At 45.5% G+C, this 21812-nt stretch overlaps 1 protein-coding gene across 1 annotated transcript in view; it reads right to left on the bottom strand.

The window, feature by feature from the left end:
* Positions 1-21812, bottom strand: part of KIAA1549L (KIAA1549 like) — a 268932-nt gene that overhangs the window by 66853 nt on the left and 180267 nt on the right. Inside the window, exons 11-14 of the mRNA XM_032414728.1 lie at positions 18788-18951; positions 16201-16350; positions 12381-12571; positions 5370-5497 (exon numbers count right to left, since the gene is read on the bottom strand). Coding sequence (XP_032270619.1) covers positions 5370-5497; positions 12381-12571; positions 16201-16350; positions 18788-18951 — 633 coding nt within the window. The remainder of the gene's footprint in view (positions 1-5369; positions 5498-12380; positions 12572-16200; positions 16351-18787; positions 18952-21812) is intronic.

Here is a 21812-nt window from a genome sequence, read left to right as displayed (position 1 = left end):
CTACTATCTTTTTTTTTTTTTTTAAGATTTTATTTATTTTTTTGACAGAGAGAGACACACAGCGAGAGAGGGAACACAAGCAGGGGGAGTGGGAGAGGGAGAAGCAGGCTTCCCGTGGAGTAGGGAGCCCGATGCGGGGCTTGATCCCAGGACCCTGGGATCATGACCTGAGCTGAAGGCAGACGCTTAACGACTGAGCCACCCGGGCGCCCCATCTTCTTTTTTTTTTTTTTTTTTAACATATAATGTATTATTTGTTTCAGAGGTACAGGTCTGTGAGGTTTGAATTTAAACAGCAAAAACCATTGTTTCAAAACCATGACAAAATGTTTTTGGGGAAAAAAAAAGTAAATTTTTTCTCTCTGAGTCAGAGATGAAAAAAGTACAATTTGGCCAAAGCTGGCAACTGTTCTTAAAATGTGACCATCAACACAATAACGACATTCAGTTCAATCTCTGGCACCAAATAACCCATTTTTGCACGAGGTTAAGCAATGAGTCTTCCCTGGTCAACTGGCCATAGCAATTGCTGCTGACACTCTATGTTTTTTTCCTTCTCAAGGCTGCTTTTCCAGTGATTTGGGTTTGGGATTTTTCATTGGTCAAAACAAAAGAAAGCTAAGAAATAACCACCAGAGAAATGAATTTAACACTATCGACAACTTTCCTAATTAAATAGAGTGAGTTCTGCCTACACTCTGTTAAATTAATTCTCCCCTCTGACAGATAATTCTGCTCTGACTGCTGAAAGACACCAGTCTGCCTTGTGTGTCCATAACTAAGCTGGCAGAAGAAGTTCCAGAGCCGGTGGGATCTTGCTGATTGACTTGTGCTTAAAGCACATTCCCATTAGGTAGCTCTAAGAATGAGTTTATTGAGCACGGCTGAGCAAGAGATAAATTAAGCCTGTTCAAACAACTAGACCAGTAGGCAAGTTAGGAGCAAAATAGGTGTTCTGTAAAATATGAATGTAATAGAATTGTATTCATCTTTCCTACTGCTTGCTCAAGACATTGGGATGTTCTTTAAATTATTGAAAAACACATAGTTTGTATCATATTGTCACTTATCATAATCACAGATTTGCCAAAGTAAGCTGAGTAAATCATTATTGTACAATGTGGATAAAACACCTCGGAGTCTAATAATGGGCTATAATTGGAGTATTTTTTTGGTTCTGTGAACTTATTTGCAAATAGCAGGACACCAAACAGCCAACAACAGAAGAAAATCTCTACTCACACATCTTTTTGGAGTAGAGCTTTGCTGGGCAATTCTTGCCTGAGCACCATTATCTCCCACCCGGACAACTGCTCTGAAAACCATCTATGGCAGCCAGCCTCCAAGATGGCACCCAGTAATTCTTGCCTCCTGATATTCACAACCACAATGAATAGGACTGATCTGTGTAACCAATAGGAAATCGCAGAAATGACAAGGCTAGGTCGTTAAAAAAACCCTGTGGCTTCCACCTTGCTCTCTCCTGGATCACTTACTCCGGGGAAAGTCAGCTGTCATGTTATGAGGACACCCAAGCAGCCCTATGGAGAGGTCCACATGGCAAGACACTGAGACTCCTGCCAACCAATATGTGAGCAAGCCATCTTGTAAGTGGAGTCTGCAGGCCCAGTCAAGTCTTTAGATGACCACAGCCCAGGTCAACATGCTGACTGTGACCTCCTGCGCCGGAAGCACCCAACTAAGCCACTCTGAATTCCTGACCCACAAATATGACATGAGATAATAAACATAGATTGTCATTTTTGGTTGCCAGGTGTTAGGGCAATTTGTTACACAGCAGTAAGTACCTAACACACTCTTGTCTTCCTACCTAAGATACATACAGCAGCCAGGATGGCTATCTCTTTGAAAGGTAACCAGATCACAGTACTCCCCTGATCAGAACCCTCTGAAGCCTTCATCTTAGAATAAAACCCAGAGTCTTTACAATCTGGCCCTGACCACCTGGCTGAGCACATTTCCCTTATCCACTCTGTTCCAGCTACAACAGCCTTCTTGAACACATCTGGCTTGTTCTCACCTCTGGGATTTTGCATTAGGTATATTCCCTGTGCTCAGAATGCAAAGTCTTTCTCCCTACATCTTTGCATGCCTAGTTCCTTCTTATTTTTCAACCGCACCTTGAAAAAGCCTTTCCTTATCCACCAATCTAAAATAGCCTGCCCATAACCTGATTATATTTTCTTCATGGCACTTATCACTGCTGGTGTGTATTGATTTAACCTGTCCCCACCCCGGGCCCTGGAATAGAAGCTCCTTTCTGGCCCACCTTTTAAAAGGCTGATGCTTATTGCCTTTAATGATGTCTCACGTGTAGTTGGCTTTTAGTAAGGATTTGTTGAATAAATGAATGAATGAAGGAATGACAAAAATTTCCTGACTTATAAAAGGAGATTGTTGTTAGCTGTTAGTACCTACAAAACAGGTGAACACGCAGAAGTTAGTTATGCTATCACTAAACCGTTCAGAGGGTGAAGAGATGGTACTCAGCGTTTTTACTGATTCTGGGTTGTGACACCCTCGCTTCCCACCTTGTGGACAGGGTAAGGAGAGAGCATAACTGTAATGGGATGGAAAAAGGATACCCTGGAAATTGTATGAACTATAGTTCTTTTCCATCTGTAGTCTCGAAAAAGATTCAGATTTGCACAATAATGCCTCCAGGTTTAAGAGAAAAATAATTAGCTATCCTGCCCCCCATCCCCAAAAGACTTATGTAAAAAGATATTACATTAAATATTGATATATGAAAGTGAGGGAGTCCAGCAGGTTCATGGGAATATTTGATGCATAGTTAGTCCCTAAAGGGAAAAGCGTGGGAGAATGCTAAAGGAAAGGGCCACAGTTAAACTGTGGAAGTGTCCCACACACCATACATCATCATCATCATCATAAATGTCACCGGCCCCAAACTCGTTGTGTCTTATTTAACTTCCATAAATCAGCAATCTATTTCCCTTCCTTCCTTCCTTCCTTCCTTTCTTCCCTCCCTCCCTCCCTCCCTCCCTCCCTCCTTCCTTCCTTTAGTTCATCTTTCAATCCAATAAAATACACTATTGATATTTTGATGAGCTCTGACATTGTGGATATGATATGGTGAAGTGAAGCCCATGATAAAAAGTACAAGTGGAGGCTCCATGGAAGGTCCAGCCTAGAATTCTGATGTGCTCCAGCATCTGTTGGATTTTATAGTGAACGAATTGGTCCCATCATTTCAAGCTGAACCTCACTGAATGGGAACCTGCAGTGAAAAAGAGGCCACCACCCCTGGAAACTCACTCGGTTTACCTCTGGCAAAAGTAAAATGCAACGAAGCACGATAAACCTGGAGAAAGGATGGCTTTTTAATAGAACAAACACATTAAAACCTCACCCTAGTACTGTAATTGGATTTTATTCATGCACCTGGCTCCTGTTATTTCTGAGCCTAATATTTAAATAATCAAAGTGACCTAAACAATAAGGAGGTGGGCAGAGCTGTGGAAAAACAAGAACAGAAGGTCTGCAGGAACATTTTGGGCAGGTCAGTGTCTCACCAGCCAGGGTGGGGAGTGATGGTGTCAGAAACATGCCCTGCTCCCTCCTCTTCTGTGGATTAAATGCAAAGGAGAGGGAAAGGCATCATCTCATAAATGTGATTTGCTGACAGAGGAGTCTGTGCATTGTATATTTCTAAGCAAGAAAAAGGCATAGAACAGTAGATACATGGATTCATTTTATGAAAAAACAAAGCAATACAACAAAACAGATGTGTGTGTGTTGTCATATGCATAGTAAGAAGGTCTGAGAAAGACACAGGCTAAATTATTCAAGGTCACCTGAGGACTGGGGTGGGTGATGGGGCACGTGCGGGAGGACAGACTTTGACTTGACTTCATATATTTCTAGGAAGCCTTCTGTGAGCTGGCTTGGCAGAGAGCTGATAGGTAGGATTTCTGGTAGTCCTGGGTGGGGTAGATATTCCAAGAAAACCCCACATGCCATACCCTGATTTGGGTGTAAAAAGCACAGTCTCTGTTACAGGGAATGGGGAATTCAGGAGAGGAAGAAATTCGGGAATCAAATCGGTAGGACAATTTAAACCAGTGCTTTACATAATGGCTGGAAATGGGAATGAGGAACAGATTTGCCCTGCAGAAGACAAATCCATTGTGTCATTATTCCTTTTCTTTCTTTCTTTTTTGGGTCAGAAGAAAGAAATCAGTGACATTTGGAAACAGGAATTTTTTTTTTTTTTTTTTAAGATTTTATCTATTTACCTGACAGAGAGAGACACAGCAAGAGAGGGAAGACAAGCAGGGGGAGTGGGAGAGGGAGAAGCAGGCCCCCCGCCAAGCAGGGAGCCCGATGCGGGGCTCGATCCCAGGACCCTGGGATCATGACCTGAGCCAAAGGCAGACGCCCAACGACTGAGCCATCCAGGCACCCTTGGCACTAGCTCCAAGAGAGGGTCCCTGAATCCTATTCCATCACATTCCTTTAAAAGGGAAGCAGAGCTAACCTGATCGCCAGATTAGTCGGCTTTTCACCTGGCATTTCTGTAGGATTCCACCTAACAACCCATTGAAATCTGAAAAGAATTTCTTCGGATCTGAGTGGCAGCCCGGGGTACTTGAGCCTGGGCTCCAGCCAGCCAGCACCACACATGGAAGGAGCGCGTGGAATGCCGGTCAGAACAAAGGTGGGACCAGGAGGAAGCGACACACAATCATGTCTGACGGATGCCACGTATAGATGGTGCCACAGCTCCAACGACTTATTCATAAATCCCAACACCCATCCTTTAGAGTGAGGGGAAAGATCTGTGTGAGGGAGAATCCAACCAGTTACGTTTCCCTAGAGAATAAAGGCGGAAGCACGGGCTGATTTTTATGATGACAGATTTGTCACCGTGTTGTCTTTCCTGGGAGAGTTGTATTGGTAATATCTGGACTCCCTGGCAGAGACTGAACCCCTGAAACTTATCAAGGGAGTCAGGGCAAGAAAATGAGGGGAATCTCAAGACAAGCAGCCTTTCAGAGACCTGCCCCCCTCATGGACCCGGTGCTAGGAATCCTGTCGATTCAGCCAAGAACTAGAAAAATCGCAAAGCAAACATTGGTGCATTCAGCATAGGGCTTTTCTAAAGCACTAGGCAATTCCATCAGATCAGGGAGCAGAGGGCGTGAGACAGGATAATTCAGAGAAGGGGGACAGGCAATATCCCAAGAGGCAGGTAGCAGACTCCTGACTTTTCTGGGGCACACCAGAGAGGAGAACCTAGGGTGCGTGAGTGTGGGCACCCGTGTGTGTGCGCAACTGTGTGTGGGAGGGGCTCGGGGCTGGTGTTGGCAAAGAAGGCTTCTCACCATTTCTCTTCCGTGCCTCCTCCTTTGTCACTTTCTGCTGTGCCATGACATTCTGGGGCGAGCGCCTCCCTGAGCTGGGCTTCCCTGATTCGTTGCTGATGACAGAGCCATTCTCACTGGGCGACCTGCTGGAAGTAACCATAGCAACAGGAAGACGGTAAGTTCCGACTCCAGCAGCCTCCTCTCAAGGTTATTTTATTTGCACCGTTTATGTCTGTCGCCTTTCATTCTGGTTTTATCCACAAAGAAGAAATGATACAGGAAAAGAAAAGAAAACAAAACAAAACTAGCCCCACACTACCGCATGGGTTAAGCAGCTGGCCGTTGTGAAGTATGTTGTTTATGGGGAGTGCTTAGCTCTGCAGAGAAGTTCAGTGAGCGCGGCTCTCCGGTCCCATCTCTGTTCCATTACCCCCCAGTGACTATGGAAACGGTGGTGATGGCGTTTGTAAGCACGCCCTCTTTTTAAAACACAGCACTCTGAATAGTGTTGCAGAGCGTTTGATTCACGTGGCATCTGCAGGGACATGCATAAGACATAACATTCTCTTTGGCGATTCTCTTTACAGAGTAGACCTTGACCACTAACGTTGAGGTCAGCCCACCACTGAGTTTGTCATTCTGTCTTCCACACTGGCGCGTGCGCACATGTGCACTCTTTAACTGTGCGAACTGGCAACCACTTACATTTGAAACTACCAATTTGAGCTATTTGTTCCTTCAGGAGATACTTTATGTGCATCAGCTCTGTGCCGGGCACTGCGCCAGGTATCCTGGTGTACAGCGATCCGAAGATACCACCCATATTCTCCAAGAGCTCCCCATCAGAAGCACCAACCAGGTGCCAAGGACTACGTGAATGCTTTCACAACTCTTAGGGAATCATCAGGACAATCCACTGGTTTGGTGATTGTCACCCTTGTTTCGCAAGTGAAGAATGTCCAGCGCCGAGTTAGGAAGTGGCAGATCCGTCCTGGAAACCAGGGATCCCCCTGCAGGTAGGGGCTCTCCCCCCATGCCAGAGCACCTCTCCTTTATTGCCTCCTAAAACATCTCAGATGAGGCAGGCCTGTACACAGGGAAAGCCGCAGGGCCTTCTCCCCTTCCCTTGGGGCTGATTCTGGTCTTCTGGGACTCTCTGGGAAGTGAGCTCTTGGAGCCCCTGCTGAGGTTCGTGCTTCCTCAGGCCTCCAATCGTCATAAAGACCAACTGCCTTCCCTTCTGTGGAGACAAGTCAGGAGGCAGATATCCAGAGGCCTCATCGAACCTCTTATTCTTCTACTGTCAATTGTCCAAATTCAGAACCTAAAGGCATCCAGCCCCTACAATGGAAAATTGATTGTAATAACATGTAGCCCTTGACCAGTAAGTAAGAAGTTTCTTAAGTGGATGCTCCTCTTCTTTCCCCTCCCTTCTCTCTCTCTCCATGCTCTGGGAACTTTAGCACCCCAAAGCATGACCAGTGAAAGGGCCCACTCACACACACGGGATGATGCAACATCTGCCCAGAGGGTTCCATAGAACGACAGAGCCAAATGAGATGTTCCTGGCCAAAGTGCCTCAGACAAGTATAAGTTTGGGAAGTCTTGTTTCTTTTTTTTGTTGGGGCAGGGGGAAGTCTTGTTTCTTACCTTCCTTCTTTGGATATTCCTCATGCACATTAACATATCAAAGGCCCTGATCAGTCCTGTCATAAAGAGACTCCTCTCCTTTTGTTTAATCCAGCATCTCCTAATTTACTTGGCCCCAGATCTCTTTCACCATACAAATAATGCAGCTTGGGAAACTATGGAGAAGGTATTAATTCATTAAGTATGTATTGTTTACTGCACAGCTATTTGATCACTAAGTGCTGGCTGTGCACAGAGACATCCACAGGGAAGACATAAGCCCTTGGATGGTTTTCAGAACCTCCCAGTTAATGGCCCCTACTCTTCCAACTGGCTTTACTGGGACAACAAGACTCTTACTGGGGTCCACAGAGAAAGGAAGGGGAAAGGCTTCTTGTAACCTATTTTATGTTCATAAAACACTTAATGGTATTTGTAGCATTTGCATATTCTTTCCTTCATTTGATCCTGAAACAATTCTCTAGTTGTTCCTCTCACTCCAGGGAAAGGTATGAATGAGCACATTTCTGGAGAGAAACTCCACCTCTGCTTTACTCTTTCATCAGCTTATAGTCTTATGTTTACATGGGGCCATCAACTCAAACATCTGGTCAAAAACAGAGAGTGAGATTTGTATGTGTGTGTGTCCACTCACATGACAGTGACAAAGATGTTGTTGAAAGCAAGAAAGGGCCACCTGTGAGGCTGTAGTTTTAGGCTACTGAACTCCGTAGGCTTCCTTCTGGGGATATGGGTGTACATGGAGCCTGGATGAAGGGGCTGCTGAGCAGTTATGGCCAATCACTGAATTGAATGGCTGTCCCTATGAGGTTGATTCTCTATCCTTGCCCATTAATCCCAGTCACAGACCAACAAAATAGTATCACCAAAAGCCTTGGCCAGAAGAACAGGACCTGCAACACCTGTCTGTTTGTCTGCAAATGGCTGAATCCTCAGATTTCAGTTTTCAAACAGTTTTAAAAACAGATTTAAAAATCGAGATATCTTCACGACCATCCAATCACTGGTTTCTACTGTTTTTCACTTGCAAAACTTTTTGGATCACCTAACAGACCCATTCTGGGAGGTCATGTGTCCTCAACCAGCAGGAACAAGGGAACTGATGTGACAAGATGGGAAAGCCAGACAAATAAATGCACGATGAGTTTGCTGTTGGTTTTGGCATCTTAATATCTTCCCAAATGATTAGAGACTCCTGTGGTCAGCTGAACTTGAACAGAGGTGAGGTTTCTCACATAGCTTTGGCAATGATACAGGCAGCCCTTAGTAAAATTCTATTTTTACAGTAATATTATGAAGCAAACGTAGAAATCACTCAGCTGTGTAGACATTGCTTTACCTATATTTGTTTCATAAGCTGTTATTTCTTAATAAAATTCTGAGGGTAAGTAATTGAACTTGATTACCAAGAGTAGACTCCTTGCTAATTCAAGAAGAAATGCTTGTTCTAAAAAAAATTTTTTTTAAATAAATCTTTATACAATTTAAAATCACTCGTCTAGAATGGGTGGAAAAGAATTTTTATTCTTCCCATCAATGCTGTGTTAATATCCTAATTTTAGTAATTCTATTTTTTCTTTACAGTGTCCTCTAATAGGTGATATATAAGTTGTTACCACGCCTTTATTGTATCTGGCAAAGATCATAATGAGAATAATTACTGTAGGTAATTCTGTTTGCCAGTCAATTCAGATAATTTGTCTATTGCTTCTCTGTATGTTTCAACTCTCCATGCTGGGGCAGACCATTGCAGTTGTGATCCCAATTTATTCCCACCTCCCCGTAACCAAGCTTTGGTGGCCTCCTCCCACACTGACTCTGGACTAGACCATGTGTCTTGCTTTGGCCAACAGGACAGTAGCAAACATGACACAAGCAAAGATTTGAGAAGTGCCTGCACTTGAGGGTTTGTTTTCTTGCTGCCCTTGGCACCCTGTAACCACCCTGTGAGAAAGCCAGAGCTAGCCTGCTAGAGGATGAGAGACCATGTGGCAGGGGGCCCCAGGTACTGGGCCACCCCAGACAAGGCTATCACCAACAAGCCAGCCCAGCTAGCCGACCGCCTGACTACAGATGCACGAGTGAGCCCAGCTGAGATCAGCGAAGCCTAGCTCAGCCCAGAACCACCACCTACCTGAGCTCAGCCCAAACTGCTGACCCACCAAAAATCATGAGCTGAAGAAATGGTGGTTGTTTTAAGCTGCTAAGCTTTGGAGGAGTTTGTGGTGGAGCAATAGATAACTAACCCATATCTCCTCAACCTTCTTTCCTACTCAAGCTGGAATGCAACCTTCTGTTTCTCTGTACCTCTTTCTGAGGTACCAAGAACTCCTGGAGGGAAAAACACAGAGCCTTGGTGCATGAATCCAGTGCAAAATTCGTGTATTTGACACAGACAATCCTTCCATCCCCCTCAAATTACTCCCTTCTCTTGGCTTCTTGGATTTCTTTCTTGCTTTGTCCTCCTCATGCCTCTTTTTCCTGATACTTTTTGGTCTCCTATGCTGATTCTTTTTTTTTTTTTAAGATTTTATTTATTTATTTGAGAGAGAGAGAATGAGAGAGAGCACATGAGAGGGGGGGAGGGTCAGAGGGAGAAGCAGACTCCCCGCCGAGCAGGGAGCCCGATGCGGGACTCGATCCAGGGACTCCAGGATCATGACCTGAGCCGAAGGCAGTCGCTCAACCAACTGAGCCACCCAGGCGCCCTCCTATGCTGATTCTTCATCATCTGGACCTCTAATCATTGCAATGTTCCAGGGGTCAGGTCTTGGGTCTCTTCTCTAACTATCCTCTCCTAGGTGACCTCATTCAGTGTCTTAGCTTTAAATAACCAAATGCTGACAACTCCTCCATTTATATTTCTACTCTGGACCTCTCCTCTGAACCGCACACTCATACAGCTAGTTGAGTTCTGAACACTTCAACTTGCGTGTCTAAGAGGCACCTCAAACTTAACATGCCCACATCCAAACTCATGATCGTCCCCTACAGATGTCTTCTCTTCTGATCCTCTCCAACACAACCAGTGGCAAATGTGTCCCTCTCTATTTCCATTCCTCACAACAATCTATCAGCAAAGCAAGCCTTGTGAGCTCTTCCCTCAAAACACGTCTAGAATCCCATCACTTCTCACAGCACCATGCCTTGGCCCACACCGCCATGTCTCACCTGGACTACTGTAATAGCCTCCTGTCTCTCTGCTTCCACTCTGCCTCTCTGCCATCTGTGTTCCACACAGCAGCCAGCGTGAGCCTTTACAGCTGCAAGTCACGGCATGTCACTGTTCTTCTCAAAGCCCTCCAATGACTTCTGATCTTTACTCACAATAAAATTCCAAGTCCTGACTTTGGTCTGTAGAGCCTGACATGCTCAACTTCAGGCAACTTCTCTGACCCATCTGCCACCGCTTCCTCCCTAGTTCCCATTGGCCTCCTTGGCCTTCTTGCTCTTCTTCGAGTATGTGAAGAGATTTCTTCTTCTGGGCTTTGCACATACTGTCCCATCTGCTTGGAACATTCTTGTCTAAGATAGCCTTGAGGCTTATACATCATTTCATTCAGGTCTTTCTCAAGTGTCACTTTATCAGAAAGTCGTTTCCTGACTTCGTAGCTAAAAATGGCATCATGCCCCCGCCCCCTTCCATTGCTCTATCCTCTTACCATGCTTTGGTTTCCTTCTTCATACCCATCACCACCCGACTTACTGTGCATCTATTTCTCTATTTGTTTATTGCCTAGCTCTCCCCACCAGATTGTAAGCACCATGAGAGTAGGAACTGTGTCTTGTTCGCTGCAGTATCCCCAGTACCTGGTGAATAACACCCAACAAATATGTTAGGTGAAGGGAGGGAGAGAAGGAAGGAAGCAGGGGTGATGTAGCTCTCCCAGCCTCCACTGTGGTCTCAGGCAAAGGAGCAAAGGGACTTGGCAATGGGAGTTGGCTTGGCCAGCCAACAGGGCTTACCATAGAGCTCATTACCTCTTTATAAGACTATTGTAAAATCCTTACAACGAGTCTCCTGGCCTCTAGCCTAACCTCTCCCATCTATCATCCACATTGCCACTGGAGTAGTCTTTCTAAAGTACAGGCTGAATGTCACTGTCTTGCAGAAGAACTTTCAGTGGCTTCCCATTGCCCAGAGAATATACGTCAAACTCCCTAGCCTGGCAGTTGAGCCCCTCCACAATTTTCATCCATCTGATTTCATCCTTCACTGCACCCCAACCACTGTGAACTATAAACCCTGGGGACATTCACCAGTGCATGAACATGTGCTGGTCCCTCTTTTCTCCCAGCTCCTTTGGACTGGACACCTTTATCTCTCCCCAACTACTGACACTACACTCACCCTTTGAGGCCCAGCTAAAATATAAGCTCCTCCATCACCCTTTCCCTCATCAGAATTAAGCTCTTTCTCCTCTCTTTTCCAGAGCACTTCGTTTAGACTCCCCTATGAGCACTTGCACATCATGCTTGGTTTCCAGGTATTTATCTCTCTATCCCTCCATCATGAGATCCTTGGGGTCAGGTCTCAATCGTAATCCTTTCTGTAGCCTTTCCAATGCATGTCAAAGTGCTCTGTTCATGGTAAAAACTCCTAAAATTTTTTTTTTAAGATTTATTTATTTATTTTAGGGGGGAGGGGCAGAGGGAGAGAGAGACTCTCAGGCAGACTCCCTCCCAAGCGTGGAGCCCGAAACAGGGCCCAATCCCACGACCCCGAGATCATGACCTGAGCTGAAACCAAGAGTCAGATGCTTAAGCAACTAAGCCACCCAGGTGCCCCCTCTCAAAATGGTTTTTTTTTTTAAGATTTTATTTATTTATTTGAGAGACAGCGAGACAGGAAACCCAAGCAGGGGGAGCAGCAGGCAGAGGGAGAAGCAGACTCCCTGTGGAGCAGGGAGCCCGACATGGGGCTCGATTCCAGGACTCTGGGATCATGACCTGAGCTGAAGGCAGATGCTTAATGACTGAGCCACCCAGGAGCCCCTCAAAATGGTTTTTGAACTCAAACCATGAACTCTTGAAAAACAGCCAGATAAAATGCAACTCTACTGAATCAAAGGCACTGCTTATAAGATAAGTTCAAAAATACAAGTGTGACACAGTGCCAAATTTGCTGTAATACATATGAAAGCTAAATCTCTGCTGTTGTGGCTGATCGGTGATATAAAACCTCACAAAGCGTGGCTCATGAGAAGCAAGTATTATGATTCTCGTCATCTCTCTTAGTCTCCTTCTCAAATATTCAAAATGAGCATGAAGGGGAATTTTTAAAGAGAAAAATGGTATTAACTTGAAGGCTTCAGCTGCTCTCACTATCAATTATTCCCCTTGCTGGGACGGAGAGGCTGAAGTTGGCCCCATGCCTACCTCTTTCTGGTTTCGGTGGACTTGGCTGTCTTGATGGTGCTTCCGTCCTGGGTGATGTCTCTTTCCTGAGAGGCAGGAACATCTCTAACAGGGAGTGGGAGGACCACCGTTTCCTGAGTCACAGGGACGACCTCCTCATCTGCCCCTTGCTGGCCCAGGTGCTGCTTGGCATAATCAAAGCCTTGCACAGGCTGCAAAAAGGAAAATGGATTTGTGGTCAGATTTCTGACAGAGTGTGACTCAAATGATGGCTTTAAGAGAAGATGGGCAGGAGAGTGCATGTGACAGGACCACACTTAGCTTTCTGATGAACACGAGTGAACTCAAATCTCCCCCATAATTCCGGTCTGCAAAACCAGAATCTGTGCTCATTCCACCCAGCTACGGAATCTCCCTAGACAAGACTTACTTGGAAAAACAAAGAGCATAAACAAGATGCAAATACGTGTGTGAGAATGGACTTCTTTCAAGAATTTTAAACCACCAATTTTAAGTCACTAGCTACTGCTAATTAGAGACTCTGAATTGATATGTGAAATAGGTCCTGTATCATCTCCTGCCTCAGAATGTCCTGTCATCCCTGAACCCCACTTTCCCAAGGCTTTATGTGCAATAAGAGGTGTGTGACTTTGCCAAGTTGCTTGAATTCTGAACCTCAATTTTCTCATCTGAGAAATGAAGACAATCAGATCTGCTTTACCTATACCACCCCTGAGTATGAAAGGGGAACTGCTGCTCTGAAAACAGGGAAAGAAACGTGCTTCCACACGTGAGGCACTACAATCATTAATAATAAAATGGGATTTATGGAATCACTCAAATCCAGACCTATGGCTCTCCTATGATTCATCACTGGGTAAGTAGCAAGCCTTTTATTGCACAATGTCTGAAATCCCAAGTGAACAGGGCAGCTGTGAGCAAAGCCCAACGGACATCTATTAGCCGGGCAATAAAAAACCAAGAGGCGTGTTTAAACAATTCCTGGGAGTGTCTCTATTCGGCTTTCTGCCCCAGAGCTGCAAAACAGTGATTCGAGGCAGGACAGGGGGGTGGCAGAGAGCACCAGCTCCGGAACAGACTGCCTGGGTTCCAGTGCCTGGCACATAGTAAGTGCTCAGTCGGTATTAGTTAATATTGTTCACCTTCCTATTAAATCACAGGCCAGGTGAAATAGAAATCAGTGATTCTCTTCAAGAAAATCTGGGGATGAAACTCAACCTCTACCATGTGGATTCCCTCAGAACCTGACATGTTGAGGAGCTCCCCCTTCAGCAGTCAATTTTGCTAAGAAGTGTAGCAGGGAGCATCCGGCTAGATGGAACGGTCTAGGGCTGTGGCCCAACCCGTCAAATCTTCCTACTGCATCTCAGGACAGGATGGAGCCTTGTTAAATCCAGCAAAGCTTCCTTATGTCAAGCAGTCTGTAGTTCTGCCATGGACAGTGCCCCCAGTTCCCAGGGAAACTCACTGTGGGAAGTGCACTCAGCCCTCCCTCTTCGCTGAGACACACTTTCTGACCCAGATGGTGACCAGGGACATTCTGTGCCAGGATCCAGCAACATGCTTCTGAAATAGTGTATGTCTGTCTGTTTCTCTCCCGCCTGTGGGGCCGCATGAAACAGAATGAGCCTTTGAACCACCTGGTCATGTTCCTAGACTACTGGATGGCCTGCTCCTCCAACCGACGGTCACCAAGTGGATTCAACAGAAATGTTTCTAGAAGCTGACCTTTTCTCCCCAGGTCCACCTATTGTCTCCTGGCTTGGTCTTGTTGCTTCCATTCAGGTCCTTTCTAGGCGCACCCTTGACAAGCTTCCAAAGCTATCTCCCTGAAAACCACTCAGGTCATGTCACTCCCCCATTAAAAATGTTTCAGAGCACTCAAACTCTCCAGCAAGGCATTCAGGCCCTTCACAGCCTGGCGGGACCTGCCTGTTTAGCTGCACCTGCTGTTGGCCCCGTTTCCGTAATACCCCCACGCCCCCATGATCCTATTTAGCGTAGTGCTGACTACAGGTGTTGGGCACTGGCTTGTGCCAGGGACTGTGCCTGGTGCTGGAGATATGAAGATGAGTAATAGCTGGTCCCCTGCCCTCAAGGAGCATTTGATACTATTGGTACAGTGCCGAATGCATGACATCAATTATGACACTTCAGCCCCACTGTAGTTCAAGGAGGTGGGTATTCTTATTATGATTCCCCACTTTAAAGATAAACTGAGGTCTGGAGAGGTTAAGCCACTTCCCCAGGCTCACGCAGCTAATATGTGGTGGGGTCGGGATTTACACCCAGTTCTGAGTGATGCAGAGCCAAAACATCTAACCACTGCCTGATGATTCTTCCCATGGCCTCTCCTCTCCTTCTGCGGCCTGCCATCTTGGTTGAGCATCTGCTACCGTACTTGGCCTGGTTCCCATGCTGAGAGTCCTGGCCTGTCGGTGAGGAATTGAGAGTCTCCAATGGCAGCTAAGACTTCCCAAGAACCTAGTGAGGACAACAAGCTGGCTCTGGCCTTTTCCCTCTTGCCCCCACTCTCCCTGGATTTGTCCCCTCACCCTTCACACTGGGTTGAAGTTATCTGCTAGATACTTCAGGCGACTGGGTTGACGATGAATGAGCATTGTCATGACATTAAGGAATGACAAGTTCAAGGGTAGCCACTGTTATTAGATTAATAATAACAGTTCTTGCATATGTTCAGTACTTATAGCCTGAAAACACGGACACCTCATTTCATGCTCACAACCACCCCCTGGGGGAAGCAAGGCAAACATCACAGTCTTCATTTCACAGGTAAGAACACAAAAGCTCAGAAAGGTTCAGTGACTTGCCTAAGATCACGCAGCTAAGTGGTGAAAGACTCAAGACTAGTCCCTTACTCTTCTGACTGCTGGGTAGTGGTCTTTCAACCTTCAATCTGAAAATCACCTGCGATTCATTAATTGTCCTTGGACACACGTTAGTGAGTGACCCCTGACACCACTGAGACATCATGAAGGATCTATAGTTGCTTCAACGAATTTTGTAAAATTATCAGATCAAAATAATCCCCAACAATTTCAAAGGTAGACAAGTTATCCAGACCTTTTAAGAAAAAAATCATGTATAATAATAAAGGCCAACCAACAGATGAATGGATAAAGAAGATGTGGTATATATACACAATGGAATGTTACTCAGCCATAAAAAAATTGGAATCTTGACATCTGCAACAGCGTGGATGGAACTAGAGGGTATTATGCTAAGTGAAATAAGTCCATCAGAGAAAGAGAAATATTACATGATTTCACTCATATGTGGAATTTAAGAAACCAAACAGATGAACAAGGGGAATGGAAGGAAAAATAAGATAAGATGAAATCAGAGAGGGAGACAAACCATAAGAGACTCTTAATCATAGGAAACAAACTGAGGGTTGCTGGAGGGGAGGTAGGTGGAGGGGTGGCGTAACTGGGTGATGGGCATTAAGGAGGGCACTTGATGGAATGAGCACTGGGTGTTACATGCAACTGACAAGTCAATGAACTCTACTTCTAAGACCAATAATACACTATGTTAATTGATTTTAAATTAAAAAAAGGAAAAAATAAAGGCCAATTTGTATGTAATATTTATGTGCCAGGCACAGCTCAAAGTAACTTTCAGAGCTAGCTTAATCTTCACAACAACCTATAAATAAATAAATAAATAAATAAATAAATACTGTTATCATCCCCATTTCACAGATGGGAAAACTGAGGCACAAAGAGGTTAAGTACAGGTCATACAGATAGTATGTGAAAGAGAGGAAACAGCCGGGCATCTTTAGGGGGTGACTGACCTGTCCCGAGCAGATGGTCATGCCAACCATTGCAGGCCCTCCAAGCTCCATCCTGCATCTGGATGTGGCCCTAACTACTTTCCCGTAAGGCTGCCTGTTCCAGGGAGCCATGTTCTCATCAATTATATGAAGGGAACCACTGGGCAAAGGCTGTGAATCCAATGAACAAAGAGTAAAGAGAAATGAACCGGGAAGAAAGAAGGTCACAAAAGCCCTGATGCCTGGCCCTCCAGCATTTATCATTTTCTAAACATTCTACCTGCAGAAGCCCAGCTGACTACCATGGTTAACAGGGTTCCGTCTATGGTACTTTGTCTCTGCAGAGGGTGGGGGCGTGCACGCCCTGGCCTCAGCTCCCAGGACAGGCACGCGTGCGCACTCACCTCCTCTTAGCCTGTCAAGTCTATTACTGAGTCTCAGCAGGGATTCCCCAGGAATGTCGTCGGACACTGCAGCATGCATTCTAAAGATGCAGTGATGTCCCTGGAGACTAGGAGACCATCCTCCCACTCTATGGATTGGTCCCGAAGGCTAACTTTTTCATTCTGCCTTGTCCCTTGGCATTAAATGAATTCTGCTCACACACATGGGTGGTGAGAAGTGATGCAGGCGGCTCTGTCCTCTCAAACACTGCAGCGTCCCTGGGTTGCAGGAGCAAAAGGACTGCAGTGAGAAAGAGGCAGTTCTACCCGCTGGCTTCCGGTGATGAAAGGGCTTTGCAAATCAAAGTGCGCAGCCCAGCCTCAATGAGGGAGAAAACAACCAGCACCACCACACACAAGTGAAGCCAGTCTTCTCTTGGAACATAAATTGGCTTGATTGTCAACATCGGCCAGGTATCTCTTCAAGCATGATGCCCCAGGTAGGAACATAAAAGGGGCCATGAAAACCCACAAACATGAATCTCTTTCAGCTTCAAACAGCTTTCAAGCCAGAAGGTGTGCTGAAATCGTGGGCTGCCCACCTCACCTTGGCAAATTAATAAAATTTTGGCTTAATCCGAAACACAAAGTTGGCATTTACAACCTCCATGTGGCAGGTTTTCCATTCCCGGACTCGGCTGCAATTAGATTCTGGTAATTACTGTTATGTCTGAAAGGCTCAGATTGTAACTAAGCTAAGATGGGAATGAAATACCCCTTCTTGGAACAGTTTCATGTCTCACTACTTGGACCATTACCAACACTGCGCTGCTTCTGGAAAGCGGGTGCCTTTGGGTCGACAGAAACAGAACAACATTCTTTGGAGTTTGGCTCTTTCATAGACAGAGCGTCTGATCAAACTGCAGCTTTGCAACAGGTGAATTAGTTTAATAAACAATAAAGTCCATTTGATTTCTTTTGCTGAAGCGAGGGGTGACCATCCAGAAAGGACTAGGCATGCATGACTCCTGGCAGGGATCACCTCCAAGACATTCATTCCAACAGAATGGAATTCCTTTCTCTGTTTCATTCCTGCACAGGTGGACAAAGCTCAGAAGTTCCGTGCTGGAAGAGGAGTCTACCTGCCAAATCTCAGGGTTCAGGAAGGTGTATAATGTGGAGAGAGCCCAAACACACAGATCTGGGCCAGAGTCACTCCCCTGCTGCCAGTTATGTGATTTTGGACAAATCCCCATAGTTGCTCTCTTTCCTTTGGGTTTCTCAACAGTAATGTGAAAATAATAAAACCTGCCCTGACTATGACCTACCTTATAGGGCTGCTGTGATGAGCCAATGAGGTGACAGACCCAGAAGAATCCAGCAAATGCGAAGGCATTATTTAAACATCAGGTATTAGAGATTATTATATCTCCCTCTGGGAGTATCGCGAAGGGAGCTATGTGACTGGAAAAGTAGCCTTCAGAATTTCCTGAGTCCACTCCCCTCCCCGGCACCAGCGGTGAGGAGGCTGGGCAGGGTGGGTGGGCTCCCAGCCAGGCTTCAGTGGAGCCATTGAACTGGTGTGTTTGATGACCACTGGGCCGAGGCTCTGCAGCTCGCCCGTCATGGCAGCCTTTGGCGATAAGCCGCTCCAGCCAATGGAAGAAGGAACATTTTGAGAGTCTAATGTGCCCCATAGAGCCCTGCATTAGGAGCCCAAAGACCTGGTTCTACCATCAGTTCTGCTACTTACTGTGTGATCTTAAGTTGCCTCTCTGTAAAAGGAGGATGTCAGATTAGACGACCTCCAAGGCCCCTTTCAGGTCTATCTAGCTTCTAATTTTCTGTGCCTCAGTTTCCTCACCTGCAAAATAATGGCCCTTCCTTAAAGCATTGCTGGGAGGACTGAGTTGCTATATAAAGCCATCAGAAGCACTTATGGCAAAGAGAGAGCATTAGATAAGCATTCACTATCATATCCTGATTATAAACATAAAGGGTGTACAACAATGTGAATATACTTAACACTGAATTATATGCTTGAAAATGGTTAAGATGGTAAATTTTACGTTATCTATAATTTACTATAATTTTTTAAAGATTCAAATAAATAAAGGGTCTCCTTCAAAATGAGGGCTTGCTAAATGTTTCTGAAGGCATTTGCAATGGCCTCAAAAACCAAGACAGAAAAGGCAGGCAGAGCCCCTCCTCACCACCTCACGCACCTTTGCTCTCTGAGGCAGGTTCATCATGGTGTCTGGCTTGAAGTCGTTCTTGTTCTTCCGGCAGAGCACGGCAGTGATGATGATGATGATGACCGTGACCACGGCGATGGGCGCCAGCACTGCAGCGATGATCCACAGGTTGTTGGGTGGATTCTTCACCACAGCTGTGGGAAAAGCAGAGGGAAGCACGTGACAAGGGGCACTGGGAGGGGCAAAGTAACCCCCACACCTCAGGTCCCAAGTCATGAGATGGTGAACAGGGTTTGGGATCAGAAAGGCTCTTGCCTTGGGCAAGTTACTCAAGATCTCTGAGTCTCTGTTTTCTCATCTGTAAAATGGGGCTATCACTTTGTGAGGCATCAGAGAGATGAGGTACATGTGGAGCTTTGGTGTGGTCCCTAGTAGGTGCTCAATAAATACCAGCCTTCATTATTATTAAGAGGAAGAGGAAGATGGATTGTATCCATTTTCCCTACAGGTGATGTCCATGAATCCAAAGAGAAGAGAGAAGACATCTGAGGGTCATAGTTGGACTGGAGGCAGGAGGCAAAGGCCACAGAGAGATGTGTCTAAATATTGTAGTGAAGCCACCTCTGAGTGAGCGATAAATAAACGTAGTTGAGTAGATGGATCTATGCCCACCAAGGGTTGGTTGGGGAATCTTGGAAATGCCTTGGTCTGATCATAAGGATCAGGTTGCTCTCAAAGCCAGAGTAAAGAGTAACCAAAGCTATTGTCAGTAGGAAAAATGTGTTATTAGAACAGGAGGTGCTTCTTTGGAGGTGGGGTTGGAACTAATTAACCTGCAAACGGTAAAAGGGTGATGGTCATGCTCTATATCAGGATAGGGGTTAGGGTCACACAGGTGTACACATCTGTCAAAACTCATCAAATGGTATACTTAAGATCTGTACATTTTACTCTATGTAAATTTTACCTTAACATCATAAACAAGTATTGAATTCTAGGCAATGATATGCATGCTCAAATGTTTGGGTTGAAGTCCTCTGATGTTTGCAACTTACTCTGAAATGCATCAAGAAAAAATAAGATGGATGAATGGCTGGACAAAAGGACAGATAGATAAATATGTGAAAATGAAAGAATAGTAAAATGCTAATTGTGGTATCTAGGTGGTGGGAACACGGGTGTTCACTGTACGGTTCTTTCAACTTTTTTGTAAGGTAGGCTAGGAATATGTAAGAAAAAGAAAAAGTCCTTGGCATGAGATGGATGAGTCTTCCCTATGATCACTGGTGAGGAAGCTTGGAAGATACTTTCATCCAATCAAAAAGACCAATATGTTCTTAGAACTGGAGTAAAGGAAACAGTAACCAAAACAATCAGCTAGAAAAAGAAAGTTATCGGAAGGGAGTGGGTCCACAGGAAATCTAGAAAAGAGAGCCAAAGGGCAGGGGGCGCCTGGGTGGCTCAGTCGTTAAGCGTCTGCCTTCGGCTCGGGTCATGATCTCAGGGTCCTGGGATCGAGCCCCGCATCGGGCTCCCTGCTTGGCGGGAAGCCTACTTCTCCCTCTCCCACTCCCCCTGCTTGTGTTCCTGCTCTCGCTGTGTCTCTCCCTGTCAAATAAATAAATAAAATCTTTAAAAAAAAAAAAAAAAAAAAAAGAGAGCCAAAGGGCAGGCAAGAACTTGTCCATGTCATAGGAATGTGCCCCAGCTGGCAGATGTGGGGAATCCAGCTGGGGTAGGTCTATCCTCGTGAACAAGATGGCTGCAACTGGCTGTTTCAGCTCGGTGATACTGTCCCCTAATCCCATCCAAGTTCTCTGCTCTCCTACAACCTAGATGATCTCAGAGAATCATGGCTTTAAATACCATCTATGCTGATGATGTTCGGGGTAGATCTCTAACCAGGACCACTACCATGAACTCTGGATTCCTATATCCAACTGCTAACTCAATCTCCAATTGGATACTTAAGAGATATCTCAAATTTATTATGTCTAGAACCCAACTCTCAATTTCTCCCCCAAACCCATTCTTCTTGTGATAGTCTTCAACCCAATAAATTGCAATTCCTTCCTTTCAGTTGCTCCAGTCAATACCTTTGCCATCAATGTTGACCCTTCCCTTCTATTCTCACCCAACATCCTATTCATTGACAAACCTTGTCCTCTCCATCTTCTAAATGAATCCACAATCTGTTCACTTCTTTCTATTGCTGCTCCCACTGTGGTCCAAGCTACCAACATCTCTCACTGAATTGCTGCAATGGCCTCCTACTTTGTCCCTTGTCCTCTATAGTCTATTTGCAACACAGCAGCAGAGTGATCCTTTAGAAACTCTGATGACACACTCCTCTGCTCAAAACCTTCCAGAGGCTCCCTCTCCCCTCAGAGTAAGGGCCAGAGTCCTTATAATTTCTAAAAGACCCTATGGGATCTGCTTTTCCAACCACCCTGGTTACTTCTCTGGCCTTACAGCCCACTGCTCTTCCCTTAACTCACTCTGTTCCAGCCAACCAGCCTCCTACTGTTCCTCAAATGTGCTGGACATGCTCCTGTCTCAGGACCTTTGCACCAGCTTATTCTTCCACCTAGAGTGCTCTTCACCTAGACATCCATGGCTCCTTCCCTCACTTCTTTCAGGGCTCTAAACAAGTGTCAAATAGCAATCCCTGCCCCTGGAATTCTCCATCCCCCTCATCCTACTTAATTTTTCTCTTAAACAGTGCCTCTCAAACTTGTGCATGCCAATCGCCTGAGCATCTTGTTCAAATGTACAATTCTGATTCTGTGAATTGGGGTGAAGCTTGAGATTCTGCCTTTCTAACAAGCTCCCAGGTGGAGTCCGTGCAACAGGCCCCCAGGCCACACATGGAATGGTAAGGCTCTAAAGTACACATTACCGTCTGACACGATACATATGTATTTACTTCTCATCTGTCTCTCGACTCTCCACTAACATGTACACTCCAAGAGAGCAGGGAGGTTTTTTTTTCTCTTGTTCACTGCTATACTCCCAGGGCCTAGAACAGGGCCTTGCACATAGTAGGTGCTCAATT

The sequence above is a fragment of the Phoca vitulina genome, unplaced genomic scaffold (assembly GCF_004348235.1).
Source record: "Phoca vitulina isolate PV1807 unplaced genomic scaffold, GSC_HSeal_1.0 scaffold16, whole genome shotgun sequence".
Taxonomy (NCBI): Eukaryota; Metazoa; Chordata; class Mammalia; order Carnivora; family Phocidae; genus Phoca; species Phoca vitulina.
Note: the sequence above shows the minus strand (reverse complement) of the source record. Positions and strands in the feature narration are given on the sequence as shown.